General features: G+C 41.1%; 1 protein-coding gene across 1 annotated transcript; it reads right to left on the bottom strand.

Annotated features, from left to right (window-relative positions):
* Positions 1–11927: 11927 nt before the first annotated feature.
* Positions 11928–15442, bottom strand: PATE1 (prostate and testis expressed 1). Its single transcript, XM_005580091.4, has 5 exons — positions 15391–15442; positions 15050–15085; positions 14311–14346; positions 13902–14024; positions 11928–13118 (listed from the first exon to the last, which is right to left on the bottom strand). The coding sequence occupies exons 1-5, from the start codon at positions 15440–15442 to the stop codon at positions 12985–12987; spliced, it is 381 nt and encodes a 126-aa protein (XP_005580148.2). The 3' UTR covers positions 11928–12984.
* Positions 15443–17743: the final 2301 nt, after the last annotated feature.

The raw sequence follows: 17743 nt of genomic DNA, 5'->3' as shown, positions 1-17743 counted from the left end.
GAATGGAAAGAGAAAAAAACTGTCAGCTAAGAATTCTGTATCTGATAAAACTGTTATTCAAAAGTGAGGAAAAAAGTAAGAAATTCTCAGATAAATAAAAGCTGAGTGAGTTTATTACCACTAGACCTGCCATTCAATAAATTTTAAAAGAAGTTCCTCAAGTTGAAATAAAATTATGCTAGAGAGTTACTTGAAGCCTTATGGAAATATGCTGATGTCTAGTAAAAACAAATACATGGGCAAATATCAAAACTGATATTATTATAATTTTGGATTGTAACTCCACTTTTTATTTTATACAGGTGAAAAGAAAATGAGTAAAATAATTATAAATGATGTTAATTGGTACACAATACAGAAAGATATAATTTATGACATCAATAACATAAAGTGGCAGAACTATAAAGGAGTAGAGTTATTGTATGTGATTGAACTTGAATTGATATCAGTTTAAAAGCCTTTGGAATGGACCAACCAAAGACCACAGAATTGTAGCACTGTCAGTATGCAACACCAGCCTGAGAGAGTTGCAGGCATGAGACTCCAGTCTATGAAAGCTTCTGGGTATACTGAGCCCAGCAAAGCCATAGTGGAAAGGATGTTTGAGGCCTTGATAAACCAAACCCAGTGTGCCCAGAATGGAGTTAAAGGAGATTATTCTCCAACTTTAAGACTTAATAATTTCCCTATTGGGTTTTGGACTTACTGGGGACCAGTTACCCCTTTCTTTCTTTGTATTTCTCCCCTTTGGAATGGGAATTTCTATACTATGCCTGTCCCAGTATTGTATTTTAGAAGCACATAACTTGTTAATCTCACAAGCTCACAGCTGAATGAGGATTTGCCTCTGGTTGGAGCGTGCCTTGAGTCTCGTCCTTATCTGATTTAGGTGAGATTCTGGGTTTTAGCCTTTTGAGTTGGTGCTGGAACAAGTTAAGACTTTTGAGGCTATTAGGATGGAATGAATGTACTTTGTTTGTGAGAAGAACATAAATTTTGGGAGGGCCAGGGGCTGAATGCTATGATTTGAATGTTTCCTCCAAACCCATGTTGAAATTTACTTGCCAATGTAACAGTATTGGAAGGTGAGGCCTCTAAAAGGTGATTAGCTCATGAAGGCACTACCCTCACGAATAGATTAATACCATTATCATGAAAGTTGATTAGTTATTGCAGGAATAGCCTCCTGTTAAAAAGAATTAGTGTGCCTTAATTTCCTCTCTGTCTCACACACCCACTTTCTCACCATGTTATGCCGTTTATCATGATGTGACACAGCAAGAATGCTGTCACCAGATGTGGCCCCTTGATCTTAGAATTCCCAGACTTCAGAACTGTGAGAAATAAGTTTTTTTAAAAAAGGTATATTACTCAGTCTGTGGCCTTCCGTTATACCAGCAGAAAACAAAGACAAACAGAACACAAAATAAATGGCAAAAGTAAATCCTTTCTTTCTGTATTTTCTTTAAATGTAAAAAGATTAAACTCCCCAAATGAAAGACATAGATTAGCAGAATGAATTTTAAAAACAAGACCCAACCATGGGCTGTATATAAGACACTCACTTTAGATCCAAGAACATGCACAGGTTGAAAGGGAATGAATGGAAAAATATTCAATGCAAATAGTAATCAAAATAAGACAGAAGCAGCTATACTAATATCAGACAATATAGACTCTAAGCCAAAACACTTTTTTAATTTTAGTTTTTTATTTCAATAGGTTTATGGGGAACAGGTGGTGTTTGGTTACATGGATGAGTTCTTTAGTAATGATTTCTGAGATTTTGGTGCTCCCATCACTGAAGCAGAGTACACTGTACTGTGTGCAGTATTTTATCCCTCACGCCCCTCCAACCCTTACCCTCCCACCCTTACCATCCCACTCTGATGATAGTTTCTTTTGCTGTGCAGCAGCTCCTTAATTAGATCCCATTTGTCAATTTTAGCTTTTGTTTCAATTGCTTTTGGTGTTTTAGTCATGAAGTCTTTGCCCATGCCTATGTCCTGAATGGTATTGCCTAGGTTTTCTTCTAGGGTTTTTATGGTTTTAAGTCTTGCGTTTAAGTCTTTAATCCATCTTGATTTAATTTTTGTTTAAGGTGTAAGGACAGGGTCCAGTTTCTGTTTTCTGCATACAGCTAGCCAGTTTTCCCAGCACTATTTATTAAATAAGGAATCCTTTCCCCATTGTTTGTTTTTGTCAGGTTTGTCAAAGGTCAGATGGTTTTAGATGTGTGGTGTTATTTCTGAGGTCTCTGTTCGGTTCCATTGGTTTATATATCTGTTTTGGTACCAGTACCATGCTGTTTTGGTTACTGTAGCCTTGTAGTATAGTTTGAAGTCAGGTAGCATTATGCCTCCAGCTTTGTTCTTATTGCTCAGGATTGTTTCAGCTATATGAGCTCTTTTTTAGTTCCACATGAAATTTAAAGTAATTTTTTCTAATTCTGTGAAGAAAGTCAATAGTAGCTTGATGAGAATAGCATTGAATCTATAAATTACTTTGGACAGTATGGCCGTTTTCATGATATTGATTCTTCCTATCCATGAGCATAGAATGTTTTTCCATTTGTTTGTGTCCTCTCTTATTTCCTTGAGCAGTGGTTTGTAGTTCTTCTTGAAGAGGTCCTTCATATCCTTTGTAAGTTGTATTCCTAGGTATTTTATTCTCTTTGTAGCAATTGTGAATGGGAGTTCCTCATGATTTGGCTATCTCTCTATTATTGGTGTATAGGAATGCTTGTGATTTTTGCACATGGATTTTGTATCCTGAGACTTTGCTGAAGTTGCTTATCAGCTTAAGGAGTTTTGGGGCTGAGACAATGGGGTTTTCTAAATTTACAATCATGTCATCTGCAAACAATGACAGTTTGACTTCTTCTCTTCCTATTTGAATACATTTTATTTCTTTCTCTTGCCTGATTGCCCTGGCCAGAACTTCCAACCCTATGTTGAATAGGAGTGGTGAGAGAGTGCATCCTTTTCTTGTGCCAGTTTTCAAAGGGAATGCTTCCAGTTTTTGCCCATTCAGTATGATACTGGCTATGGATCTGTCATAAATAGCTCTTATTATTTTGAGATATGTTCCATCAATACCCAGTTTATTGAGTGTTTTTAGCATAAAGCAGTGTTGAATTTTATTCTGGATTGAAAATTCTTTTCTTTAAGAATGTTGAATATTGGCCCCCCACTCTCTTCTGCCTTGTAGGGTTTCTGCAGAGAGATCTGCTGTTAGTCTGATGGGCTTCCCTTTGTAGGTAACATGACCTTTCTCTGGCTGCTCTTAACATTTTTTCCTTCATTTCAACCTTGGTGAATCTGACAATTGTGTGTTTGGGGGTTGCTCTTCTCCAGGAGTATCTTAATGGTGTTCTCTGCATTTCCTGAATTTGAATGTTGGCCTGTCTTGCTAGGTTGGGGATGTTCTCCTGGATAATATCCTGAAGTGTGTTTTCCACCTTGGTTCCATTCTCCCCATCACTTTCACGTACACCAATCAATCATAGGTTTGGTCTTTTCACATAGTCCCATATTTCTTAGAGGCTTTGTTTTTTCTTTTTCATTCTGTTTCCTCTAATCTTGTCTTCACGCTTTATTTCATTAAGTTTATCTTCAATATCTGATATCCTTTCTTCCACTTGATCAATTTTGCTATTGATACTTGTGTATGCTTCACAAAATTCTTGTGCTGTGTTTTTCAGTTCCATCAGGTCATTTATGTCCTTCTCTAAACTGGCTATTATAGTCAGCAGTTTCTGTAACCTTTTGTCAAGGTTCTTAGCTTTTTCCATTGGGTCAGAACATGCTCTTTTAGCTTGGAGGAGTTTCTTATTACCCACCTTCTGAAGCCTACTTTTGTCATTTCATCAAATTCATTCTCCATCCAGTTTTGTTCCCTTGCTGGTGAGGAGTTGTGATCCTTTGGAGGAGAGGAGGCATTCTGGTTTTTGGAATTTTCAACCTTTTTGCACTGGTTTTTCCTCATCTTTGTGAATTTACCTACCTTTGCTCTTTGATGCTGATGACCTTTGGATAGGGTTTTTGCATGGGCATCCTTTTTGTTGATGTTATTGCTTTCTGTTTGTTAGTTTTCCTGTAACACTCAGGCCCCTCTCTCCAGGTCTGCTGGAGTTTGCTGGAGGTCCACTCTAGACCCTGTTTGCCAGAGTATCACCAGCAGAAGCTGCAGAATAGCAAAGATTGCTGCCTGCTCCTTCCTCTGGAAGTTTTGTCCCAGGGGCAGCCACCAGATGCCAGCTGGAGCTCTCCAGTATAAGGTGTCTGTCGACCCCTGGCGGGAGGTGTCTCCCAGTCAGGAGGCATGAGGGTCAAGGACGCACTTGAGGAGGCAGTCTGTCCCTCAGCAGAGCTCAAGCGCTGTGCTGGGAGATCCACTGCTCTCTTCAGAGCCAGCAGGGAAGAACGTTTATGTCTGCTGAAGCTGCGCCCACAGCTGCCCCTTCCCCCAGGTGCTGTGTCTCAGGGAGATGGAAGTTTTATCTATAAGCTCCTTACTAGGGCTGCTGTATTTCTTTTAGAGATGCCCTGCCCAATGAGGAGGAATCTAGAGAGGCAGTCTAGTCACAGTGGCTTTGCTGTACTGCAGTGGGTTCTGCCCAGTCCGAACTTCCTGGAGGCTTTGTTTACACTGTGAGGGAAAAACTGCCTACTCAAGCCTCAGTAATGGCAGATGCCCCTTCCCCCATCAAGCTTGAGCATCCCAGGTCAACTTCAGACTTCTGTGCTGACTGCCAAGACCAGCTTGGTCGTGGAGACCCCAACCCAGTGGCACTAGAGGAATTAAAGACACACACACAGAAATATAGAGTTTGGAGTGGGAAATCAGGAGGCTGATAGCCTTCAGAGCTGAGAGCCACGAACAGAGTTTTACCCACATACTTACTGACAGCAAGCCAATGATAAGCATTGTTTGTATAGATTATAGATTAACTAAAAGCATTCCTTACAGGAAACAAAGGGATGGGCTGAAACAAAGGGATGGGCTCTGGCTAGTTATCTGGAGCAGGAACATGTCCTTACGGCGCAGATCGCTCGTGTTATTGTTTGTGGCTTAGGAATGCCTTAAGCGGTTTTCCACCCTGGGTGGGCCAGGTGTCCCTTGCCCTCATTTGGATAAACCCACAGCCTTCAGTGTGGGCATCATGGCCCTCATGAACATGTCACAGTGCTCCAGAGATTTTGTTTATGGCCAGTTTTGGGGTTAGTTTATGGGCAGATTTGGGGGCCTGTTCCCAACAGCTGGCAGTGAGAATTTCAAGCCAGTGGATACTCAGCTTGCTGGGCTCTGCAGGGGTGAGACCCACTAAGCCAGCGCTTCAGCCCACTTTCCAGGGGAGTGAATGGTTCTGTCTTGCTGGGGTTCCAGGTGCCACTGAGGTACAAAAAAACACTCCTGCAGCAATCTCGGTGTCTGCCTAAACAGCAGCCCAATTTTGTGCTTGAAACCCAGGGCCAGGGCAGTATAGGAACCCAAGGGAATCTCCTGGACTGTGGGTTGCAAAAACCTTGAAAAACTGTAGATCTGGGCCAGATAGCACAGTCCCTCAAAGCACAGTCCCTTATGGCTTCCCTTGGCTAGGGGAGGGAGTACCCCAGCCCTTTGTGCTTCCTGGGTGAGGTGACACCCCACCCTGCTTCTGCTTGCCCTCCATGGGCTGCACCCACTGCCTAACCATTCCCAATGAGATGAACTGGGTACCTCAGCTGGAAATGCAGAAATCACCCACCTTCTGCTTTGGTCTTGCTGGGAGCTGCAGACTGGTGCTGTTCTTATTCGGCCATCTTGCCAGCCACCCAAAACATTTCTTTTCTAACCTGGAGTCAAACTCTTATAAGATTTTAATATTGCTAATAGGTGATAAATGCACTAATTTAAGGTAGACTATAAAACCTCAATTATGACTACTAAAAGAATTATTAAAGAATATATAATTTAAGAACTATTAGGTAATATAAATGAAATAAGAAATATTAGATAAATCCAAAAGGATTAAAAAAGATAAGAATGAGAAAATATTCTACAACTGCATAAAACATGTAGTATTTTCTGTTATAAAGCAGATTCTGATAAATAGGTACATTGAGAACATTCAAAAGTATCATTCTTATGTTCCTATCTAGGAAGAGAAGTGTGTAAAAATGTATCTTCTACTTATGTTTTTTCCTTACTAAAAGGGTCTTTCAAATACCTAGACATCAAAGATTGTTGCAATCTTCTATGAAACTGGATATTTTGACTAATAATTTGCTACCCTAGAAATAACTCTTTTTTTTTTTTTTTTTTTGAGACGGAGTCTCGCTCTGCCGCCCAGGCTGGAGTGCAGTGGCATGATCTCGGCTCACTGCAAGCCCCGCCTCCCGGGTTCACGCCATTCTCCTGCCTCAGCCTCCCGAGTAGCTGGGACTACAGGCGCCGCCACCTCGCCCGGCTAATGTTTTTTGTATTTTTAGTAGAGACGAGGTTTCACCGTGTTAGCCAGGATGGTCTCGATCTCCTGACCTCGTGATCCGCCCGTCTCGGCCTCCCAAAGTGCTGGGATAACTCTTAAACGTAACTATTTTTCTGAAGAATGTTCTGTGTTTCTTTGTTAAGGTACTTGAACTTTGGCATTTCATTCTCCCTTTATGCATAATTTCCTTGGTAGATGAATGGCTCTTTCTCACTGGATATGCTTAAAGGCTTGTCGTTGTCTTTGGTATTCATACATTCAATATGTGAATGTTTTCTCCTATTTCTCTAACTTGTATTCTATGAACTTTTTGTTCTCCGGTCATAGTCCAAAGTTAGTAGAAGGAAGGAAATAATAAAGATCAGAGCAGTAATAAACAAAATAGAGACCAGAAAAGACATAGAAAAAAATCAATAAAACTGAGTTTGTTTTGAAGACAAAAAAATCAACAAACCTTTGGCTAGAATAAGAAAAAGAGGAGAAAAATAAAGAAATAAAATTAGAAATGAAAGAGGAGACATTACAACTGATACTACAGCAACACAAAGGTTCGTAAGAGTCTGCTGTAAACAGTTATACACTAGCATATTGGATAATTCAGAGGAAATAAATAATTTTCAGAAAAAATACAACCTCCTAGAATTGAATCATGAGGAAATAGAAAATATGAATAAACCAATGAGTGAGGGAATTGAATCAATAATAAAAAATCTCCCATCTAAGTCCTCTTCTTTCTTACTGTATTCTGGAAGATATCCTCATTCTGATCTTCCAACTGCCTATCTCTGTTCATCTTTTAAGATCTATTTTAATATTCCATCTATTTTGTTCTTTATTTTATTGATTATACTTTATATCAAATATTCCTACCTATCTCTTTTTGATGATTTTTGTTTCAACTTATACTTCTAATTATCTGTAAATAAATTTTCATTCTTATTTTGAATTCCTACTTCTAATAATTTGGCTTCAGATAGTACATCCTGTTTAGTACACTAATTTAGTGGCTTTTTAAAGCATAATTGTACTCTTCAGTTTATAATTATTTTTTTGTCTGTGGATTTCTATTCCTCCACGGTTATCAAAATCTCCACCTGAAAATGGATTTTAGAAAGGCCAGATCCTAGTCCAATAGTCTTGGTGAGTTCAAAGAGTGGGGAAGGAATTAGCCCTAAAGAGGTGGTTTCCAGGGACTATGAAATAGTCAGTAACTCCCGTTTACATACGTATTACCAAACAACTGTTATTCGAGATTTACCATTAAACCCTTAAAGGGAAGTAGCATTGGAATGAGGCAGTTTTACTAAATTGTAATGTACAACTCCTGGGGCTTTGAAATGAACAGACTCATAACTTCTGACCTGACAATATTCCCTGCACTCTTGCCCCAAAAATATAGTCTGGGCCATGCCACTTTCTGTGTTGAAGTAACAGGTGATATAGTCCCACAGAGATGTAGAAGATAAGTGAGCACAGAATTTAGACAGCTCTCTAATACGCTAAGGTTATGGCCAACAGCACCACCACCCACGGACCCACCCTGGCACAAACACACTGCTTCAGACGACTGAACACCTCCAGCCAGAACTTCTCAAACTTCTCATGGTTTTGTTGATTTATAGAAACCCAGCTTCAGAGCTTATCTAGGACTGACTTTAGAAGACAGAGACAGAGATCATGCTATATCTTTATCTCTTGGGGGCCAAATAGCCTGTCTTCTGTTTTTTTGTTTTTTCAAGACAGAGTTTTGCTCTGTTGCCCGGGCTGGAGTGCAGTGGTGTGATCTCGGCTCACTGCAACCTCCGCCTCCTGGGTTCAAGCAATTCTCCTGCCTCAGGCTCCTGAGTAGCTGGGACTACAAGCACGTGCCACCATGCCCAGCTAATTTTTGTATTTTCAGTAGAGATGGGGTTTCACCATGCTGGCTAGGCTGGTCTCGATCTCCTGACCTCAGGTGATCTGCCTGCCTCGGCCTCCCAAAGTGCTGGGATTACAGTCGTGAGCCACTGCACCCGGCATGCCTTCTGTTCTTATAATCTCATAAGTCTGTGTATGAGGAGAGAGTTTACTATCCTCCAAAATAGAAAGCTGAATCTTAAACCTAAGGCAGATGTACCTTGAAACAAAACAAAACAAAACAAAACAAAAAACACATGGGCCACGATGATTTCTAAAGGGCTAAAGAGAATCATTGAATTCACAAGAAAAAAGAAACAACACTCAAAGGAAGGGGTCATGCAGGGAACTTCTTTCCTCAGATGGTTTGCACCTCCTGTTCCCTTTACCTGGAAGGAAGGTGCTTTTGGTACATGGTTGCCCCCGACCGTCTCCCTCTTGCCCTGACCTAATAGGTTAGCCCACGGTTCTAAGCTTGAACGTAACTTTAGAAAGAGCTTTCCTAAGACCCCAGTTAGCATTGTCTTCTGTTTTTATCACCCTGTATTTTTTCCTACACCTGTTATAGTTATTTCTTAGTTATTTGTGCGTAATCATTAAGAGTAAAGACTTGAGACAAGCAGCCTAAGTTTGACTCTTGCCTCTGTCATTTTCTATTTATATGACTTTGGCAAGTAATTTAATCTTCTCTAATCAGTTTCTCTAACAATGGATCATCAAGTAATCATGATACCTGAGCTACCCATCATGAACTGGGTTTTCTGGGTCATGAATCCATAGATTGGGCGTGTTAAATAGCAATCTGCCACTAAGGAGAAGGCAACAAGAGAACAGGTTCAAGCCAGCCAGCATGGCACAAGTTAATTGCATGAGCAGGTAGTTCTGCTCCATTGCCTTCACCCTTCTATTGCACACCTGTGGCCTCTTAGTTTTCTGTTTAATAATGAACTGATTTGAGACAGGAGAAACTGGCATTTACAAATGGGTATTCTGGCAACAACTGGGAAGTGGACTCCCTAAGCATTAAACCACAATCAAGGGTGTCTCATCCATTTCGTCTGGACGGGTCTACATTAATTCATGGCTAGTTGCTAATAGCTTGACTTCTGTCATGGTTAGAATTTATTCTTACTGGAATAAACAGATATTTGTGGATATGGATGTTCCTCTTAATAATGCTTCTGCCACCATCATTAACTGTGGACTTAGGGAATGCTTTATTCTCCATCAATGTGTTTTAAACACAGAATTATTTCCACCCAAGAAACTTATTTCACCACAAAGAAGTAGAGCAATATGTTCATGCCCATGGAAATCATTTATCTTACCATGCACCCCATCATCAGAAGCAACCAGCCTGATGGAATAATGGAATGAATGGTCAGATGAAATCTCAATTTAACTATAAGTTGGGGGCAAACACTCTGAAAAGATTAGATTATATCTTAGAATGCAATATATGCTTAGAACCAGCAACTAATATATAATTCTGCTTTTCCCATAGTCAGAGTACACAAGTCCAAGAATCAAGATGTAGAAGTGGGAATACATTCTCCCATTCCTGCAACTGATTTTTGTTAATTTGGAAGTCTTAGTTACTAAGGGAGAAATGCTTCCACTACGGAACATAACAATACTTTAGTTGATTTGAATGCTAAGACCATTTTGGGCTCCTGATGCCTCCATGCCACAATATAAGCATAGAGGTTATTCTACAGGCTGAGAAAACTGATCCCCATTATTAAAAGGGAATTGCATGGCTGTTGCACAATGAGGTAGAGATGACTGTGTCTGGAATACAGGAAATTCTCTGAAGTGCTACTTTATTCTTCCTGTCCAATTACAGTAAATATAAAGCTCTGAAACTGAAAAAACAAATCCAGGCCATTGAAAATGTGAACCTTTCAAGAATGAAGATTTTCATCATCCCACCAGATAGATAATGCTGACCCAGTGAGGTTCTAGTAGTGGAAAACAAAATATAGAATTGGTAGCAGAAGAAGGAAGTTATAAATATTGCTTGCAGCCTCATTAGCAGTTAAAAAAACAAACAAACACTGGGTACCTAGGCGTATCTTTTTCCTTTCTTGTCGTATTTTCTTCTTGTTTTCCTCTATCTCTTTGTTATTTTACATAAAATTATTGACGGTAGTTGACAGGTGGAATTGATTGAATTTCAAGAGTATTTAATATTGCATGGAAATGAATATCAAGGATATCACTCTGAGATAGAGATGACTTTAGGACTCTTGTGTCCTTATTTAGAGAAAAAATAAGAGTATCTTTACTTGTATCCATACAAGTATGGATAATGCATCTCTTTAGGCAAAAGCAAGAAGTTGCCTTTCTTGTTTAATGGAGTCCAAACACATAAAAAGGTATGCACAGATGTTGAAAGGTCAAAGGCGTGATTGAACTGGTATTAAATGATTGTCTCTCAGTTTTAAGTTCACATTTCTATATTCTGCTTTATGATGGTGGTTTTTGCAAGCTAGATCCTTGTTAAATTCTGCCAATAGGGGGTGCTGGAGGGAGACTGGCAAGCTGGACAAGAGATGCATCTTTTCCTGTTTCCTCTTCCTCTCAACAGCTTTTTACCTGGGCAGTGGCAGTTGGCTTCAGAGTTACAGTTGATTTTGTTCCATGGTTTCCCCCCCACACTTTCAGAACCAGCTTCCTGGTGCCCCACAGAGATACCAGCACCATCTGAACAGTTCCCCTTCCCTAAAGGTACGCATTTTATTTTCACGGAGGTCCTTTGTTCCTGAGATGTTTGGGCTCCAGTTCCAAGGGATCCCTCCCTCACACTTTTTAATTAATTAATTAATTAATTTTAGAGATGGGATCCTCCTTCGTCACCCAGACTGGAGTGCCACTGTACAATCATAGCTCACTAGAGCCTTGAATTCCTGGGCTCAAGAGATCCTCCAGCTGCACTTCCTTTCCCCACACTTCTAAGGTCTAATTAGTCTAATTACTTTAATTACCTTAGACCTTAGAAGTATGGATGTCCAACATTTTCCTTGTGTTTCCCTAGACCTACAGGTTTTAGGTGTTTCTTGCAGTTTCTGTCTTTGTTAACTCAATATCTCCTTTTGGCTTTTTGTGTCCTTTAATACCTGGTTAACCACTCTTAATTTTAAAGCCTCTGTAAAAAATAACTGGTGCCGTTTTTGGTTTCTGACTGACCCACATGGAGAGTAGTATGACTTTCAGATTTGTGTGAAGAGTAACTGAGTCAGAAGATAAAAAGTGTTTATAGCAATGCCTCTCATATAGTAATTGTCATATAAGTGGAAGCTATTATTATTATTTACTTAAGATCTGTCTTTCCCATTAGTTTAAGCTCCATGAGGATAGGGATTATGATGCTGTATACATACTAGGGTCTAGCAGTACCTGGAACATAGTAGGCTTTGAACATATGTTTGTTAAAGGAATTAGGAAGAGGTTGGAGGAGAGAGAAAGAAGGATACGCAATTTGGGTATAGAAGAAAGGTAGCTTTCTTTATATTTTTATTATTTTTTTATATAATATAATATAATTCATCACTCTTTCTGGGCTTCATTTGACAAGTTTCATTAGAAATCAGCCTCTACCCTTGTGAACATGTTCGGTCAAACTGCCATTTCTCTCCAGGGTGTTAGAATTATACAGAGTGGAAAGCTCAAGTGTGTGTGAGATGGAGGTAAGGGTGGGAGAAGCATCTGGGGTCATGGGGCATCTGTTCACACAAGTGGCTGATGAGATGTCTAGTGGCCAGACTCAAATGGCTTCCTCAGACCGCACAGTTCTCAGCTTCCTCCATGCCGTGCTCTAGGCATGGGAATATTTGTGTTCCTGCTGGTGGTTCTGTCCCCTGGAAGTATCCTGCAGTTGTTCCCTGTCTAGAAGTTGATGCCTCCTTGTGAGTTTGCCAGGGAAGCTGGATGCAGGTACTATCTCTGGAATCTCATAGACTTCTCCTGCTTTTATTCTCCAACCACTAGTCCCAAACAGATCTGATTCTAGAAGGCAGACAATCTTTCTCTGTTCATGGTTCTGGTGCAGCTTCCTTTCCATGTCCCAATCTTCTCCTCACCCTGGGATTAACATTCATGAACAAACTCCAAGAAGACTTGAGCCACTTCTTTTTATGTTGCTACTCCCCATCCCTTCAGGCCACAGTTATGTGCTTTCTTTGGAGTGGGATAAGAAAGATAACACAGAGAGAAAAAAATGTGAAAAATATTAAAATACCCTGCCACAGAAGGAAGGAAAGCAGCAGAGGAAAGAGGAAGGGATTCTTTTTTGAATTTAAACTATCCTTTTCCCTCTTTTCTGAACAAACTGGCTATACAGTGAAAGCGCAAGGGTTTATGGCAACCTGCAGGATATATTGATCTTGTTCTTGCTCTCAAGGTTATTTATTTACTTATTTTAAGGGATGAGACAGAGACTAGAAAAGGAGAGGGACTTTCCTTTCATGTGCAGAAGATGGAGCCATGTCTTTGCAATCCTCTTCTGTAGTGTGCGTGTGTGTGTGTGAGAGAGATTTTTTTAAAGAAAGTCATTGTGAAGAGGCTGAGGCAACAACCTCACCCAGAAATTGGAGTCACAGAAGAAGCATTCACTTCTAAAGGTCTTCATTGCACAGGTCGTGGCTCCTGCAGCAGCTGAAGCTCACAAAATAGACACTCCACTTTATGCCTTTCACGTCAGCACAGTTCTTCAGGCAGTCCTTGAAGGTTAACCAGGGACTACCGTCCCCTGTGGAAGGGATTAAAAACAGATCAGAAAGCCTGGCCATGAAACTTCTGCAAAAAAACTTTTCTCCAGACCACACCAACATATAGAGAGAATCTTGTGTAGTTCAAAGCTCCGTTATTCAAATGTAAAGAACTGGAAGATGTTGCAAGTCGGGGGCTTCCCAAAAGAAATGCAGCTATGGAGCAGTCTAAAATGATTACTGGGGGTAGGGCAGTAAGAAGAACAGTAATTCAGGGAATGCCAAAGCTGGGTGTTTCTCTTGAGAATCTTAACACTGATTTAAGTGAGGGTTATAAATGCCAAGAGACAATTTAGCACAAAGGGTGGAAAAAGAGAAATCATGATGTCTTGTCTTAACCATCCAGGGCAATTCAGCCACAGTCTACTGATGACGCTGGCGCTTCTATTTCCACAGTTTAGAACCAACTGTAAGGAAACCCAGACAGGCACAAGAGGCACAAGGACCAAAAGCCCCCTCCTCTCAACGACTCACTGTTACCCATTGGACATAGATTACACCTATTCTCTCACCTCGATTTATTCTCCTCTGTTTTCTTCAGGCTTCTCAAAATACTAATTCCTTAGCTGTAGGCCCCCACCCTCCTTAGTGACCACTTCCATCTAATTTTCATTACGGTGTATGATGCGGATGAAGGAATCAGCCATCCCAGGTGTGAGACTGCCTATAGTAAAAGTAAAGTAAGGTCTCCCCTTTCCCCTGTGGCTGATATGTCCCTGTCTACTTCCTCTACCCATTCTTCTTTTCCCCAACCCACAACTTACTTTTGGAAATCCTTCCAACCATGCAGGCCTCTTCTGTTCCTGCTGTGCATATCCCTCTTCCTCTGGAGCAGTTTTCTCCCGGGAACTGGAGGTGGCACATCCTACACTGAACAATTTCTGTCACTTGGCCGGAGAGTGGGGAGAGAGATTGAGAAACAATGGCACTACCACAAAAGAACCCCTCTCCCTTTTTGGGTTAGAAGTCTGCCTGGAGCCAGAGGACTTTGCCAGAGCCCATCAAGCATGAACATCTTCCTCTGCGGAAATACACTAAGCCACGAGAGTGACTGAGGTTTATGGCCTCAGGAATGTTAGCCTGAAAAATGGGAGGGGAAAGAAAGGTGGAGGAACAAGGAAAAGTGAAACAGTATCAAGACTGAGATGATCGGCAGGTCCTCTTCATACTTACGAGGAAATTCAGCTTCCACAGTAGCTATTTCACTGTCTGTACTGGCAAAGAGAAAGAAAACACATCTGAAATGTGCCTGAGATTTACTCTTGTATTGGGTTGTTATAATCTGCCCTTTGGGGTCCATCCTGTACTCTTAAATTGGAGCCATTCCAGGACCTCTGTCCCCCTAATGACTAGTCACCTACTGGGCATCTCTGCACCTCTTCTCTCCTTCTAAATCTCTTCACCTCTTCGAGGCTTCTCAGATTCATCTAACCATTCCTATAGGATGCAGCACAGACCAGAAGGAGAAAGATAAGTGCACATGCTTTTTTGCTTCATTCCTTCTTTTTAATTGACTCTGTGTGGCACAATTAAGGTAAGAGTCTTAATTGACTCTTACCTGTGGGTGCCTGGAATCTGACAATGGGGACAACCTGGAATTCCTGAAGTTGTCATGCTTTAGATTTGGCCAAGCAACACGTGAAAAGCCAACATTCCACTTCCTCCTTTCCCTTTTCCTTGCCCTTCACTGACACTCACTCCTGACCTTGTCCGTTGATGCTAATGTTATTTTGTCAAATCTAAAATCAGCTCCCATCCCAGCTCTGTCCTGCTGGAAGAGGTTGTTGAGTGTTGGAACTCAAGGTCTATTTCTATTTTTTTTTTTTTTTAGCCCCTGGTGCTCACCTCACCCCACCCATCTTTTCCTCCTCAGACCTGCCCCTTCTCATACCACTTATCTATTTCTACTCACCTGCAAATTTTCTCTTGAAAAGTGATCCAGATACTGCTGTTGAAAAAAAAAAAAAAGATACACTGTCTGCAGACTTCATTTTCCAAACCCCATCTCAAAGCTTCTGTGAAATCCACTCGATTCCTCTCTAATCTGCCTCTTTCCCCCCATAAAGGAAGGGAGAAGAGCTTTAGTTAAGGTCCTGGGGATATGACATACCCCGGGTAGAAGGCATAACATTAGAGCAGAAGCTCATCATGTTTCTGTTACGATAGGACTTCCATGAGAAGGCCTCTGCCATGAGTGCTCTCACTTGTTCCTAAATTCAGGATTCTTACCAGCTGTCAACCCTAGGGACTCACCCCTAAAGCAGCAGAGCAGGATGGGGAGTTCCAGCAAGAGGGACTTGTCCATTTTGGAAAGAGGGAGGGCCAGGCTATAGCAGGAAGATTCAAGAGTGCCTATTTATACCCCTGCAAAGTTGGGCTTTCCTGCAAAAGGTTAGGGGTGGGGACGTTGTGGAAGCTCTTGGAAGGCATACGCTGCTCCTAGTGAAATCAATGTCTCTGTAATTTCTCTCCCTTGCAACTTGGTGGGAGAGGGAATGGCTAGGTCAATCCTGAATCTGATTTATTCCAGTTCTACCACTCAGGATTTTTGATGCCAGGTTCTATGGTCTTTTCACTATACCATACTGTAAAAGAATGCAAAGATAAAAACTGGGCTGGATGGGTAGAATTGAGAGTCATCTACATCAAGACATTGATTAAAGCTGAGAGAATATGTAAGTATAAATCATTGGAATGCAGAAAGGCAAAAAGAAGGCTGAACACAGACTTAGAAATACATACCTCTAGGAATACAGAGAAAGGTTAGGCTCAGAGGCATACAGAGGGTTCCCATGAGGAGAGTAAAGTTTCTCACTGTCAATCATCCTGGAAAGAAGCAGACCCTAGGGTAGAAAATGAAAGCGAGGAGGAAACTGTTTTCCTTTCTTGGGGCTTCCTCGTGGCTGCGACTTAGACTTTAGTTGGGAGAGAGAGATTTAAGACTACTTCATCTGGAGAAAGGTAAGCTGGTCCTTCTCACTCGATGGCAGGCCAGGGGATTGAACCCGTGGATTCTAAGAGGAGCCATATCTAGTATCTCATTCTAAGTTTTCTGTTCATTTCCTTCAGTTGTTGCTATGCATTCAGTGCGTTGTAATGAATGTTGCAGATTAGTCTTCATTGTCATTGTAGAGAACCGACAGAAGAGCCCGTGCCCATGCTTAGGGCAAAGCATATATTGCTAGGAGCATCTTCTCTATATGAGAAGAAGAGTAGCAACTGGAAGGAAGCAGGTTGCAGCAGGGCACAATGCAGGTCTACAGCCAAGTGGGATGGTGGTCTAAGCAAGATGTTGGCTGAAGTGGTTGGGGACAGCGAGAGTAATGTATAAAAGACTTTTGCATCCATGATATTTTGGAGGTTATTATCACATGTCAAAAGATCAAACTGGCATTTCCATGCACAGAGGAAGAGACTTATATACTAACTCCTGATCTGGCACTGACTACGCTGATGAAGTTTTAAAATAACACCATGAAGTATTAATGTACTACATACACACTTGTGCACACATATGCACATGAGCACACACACACACACACACACACGCACACATGACAGCATCGATTTTTGTGTTCTGCGTATTCATGGACAGAAGTCTTCCTTTCCTTGCTCTCATTTCCCTGAACTTTAGCATCTTCCCTTGCATCTTTACATTCCTTTCTCTTGCCTTTTGAGATTTCCTCTCCTTTCCTTCTAGGAACCCCATAATTATTTGCCTAATGGCACCCATAAGAAAGGAGGAAATGTTCTGTTCTTCCGCCCTGTCAGAAACGTCTCCTTACCTAATTACACCTCTATAATGTTATTATACCACTTCCCCTACAGCAGAAATCTCCTCCTCCCAGCCAATGATTTGTACTGATCCACCTGTATTCCTTGCTTATATTTGAACTCCTTTCTCGACTTACCCCTAACATCTCCTCAAATGTATGAATACTCCCTAGACTCCTGGCCCTGATACCTGATTTTCTTACTGAGTCTCACTCTGCTTCTTTGTGACACTAATCCTTTTACTTTTTGCCTTAAGGGAGTCCCCACCACCAAATTCTTCTTATGTCATAAATTCCAGACCTGTGGCCAAAAAGTATTCAGGAATCCCTTTTGCCTTATTGTTTTGAACGCTGTGGAACTTTGTAAAGCCCTTTATTCACGGTCCCTCCTCTCTAGCACTGAGTTCGGGAGACTCAATTAGTCCAGAAGAGTAAGCCCTGGCAACGCTGAGAGTGATGGGGTACTTAGTTATGTCTCTGTGTGCAATTAGAAGATGTTTAGATTATGGCTGAGAACTTTTAGTTTGCATCTCCAATGTTATCCTGCAAGTTAAAAAAAATGATGATTTTTGAATGGAAATTCACCTTCCAATCAGTTATTAATTTTAAAAGAAATAAATCTACGCTTCACAGAGGGATACAGCAACACATCCTGAGTTTCACTGGTAACTGAGATGTTTTTACATAATAATCATTTTGAATATATTAACTGGGCTAGTGATGAATACCAGGATTTGAGGAAAGACATCTCAGCTTAGGCAGACCTTACATATGAGGAGGGTAAACCAGATGAACCACAGTTATGGTTCCACTGCAGCACCAGTGGCCAGGCT

This window comes from Macaca fascicularis, chromosome 14 (genome assembly GCF_037993035.2).
Source record: "Macaca fascicularis isolate 582-1 chromosome 14, T2T-MFA8v1.1".
In the NCBI taxonomy this organism is placed as follows: domain Eukaryota; kingdom Metazoa; phylum Chordata; class Mammalia; order Primates; family Cercopithecidae; genus Macaca; species Macaca fascicularis.
Note: the sequence above shows the minus strand (reverse complement) of the source record. Positions and strands in the feature narration are given on the sequence as shown.

What these genes read in the sequence shown, in the direction of transcription:
- PATE1 (XM_005580091.4), bottom strand. Translation starts at nt 15,442, where the DNA reads ATGGACAAGTCCCTCTTGCTGGAACTCCCCATCCTGCTCTGCTGCTTT. An exon ending in TGTGGAAGCTGAATTTCCTC is followed by an intron (nt 14,025 to 14,310) that starts GTAAGTATGAAG and finishes TCTCCGGCCAAG; the next exon opens with TGACAGAAATTGTTCAGTGT. An exon ending in GGTTGGAAGGATTTCCAAAA is followed by an intron (nt 13,119 to 13,901) that starts GTAAGTTGTGGG and finishes TCCCTTCCACAG; the next exon opens with GGGACGGTAGTCCCTGGTTA.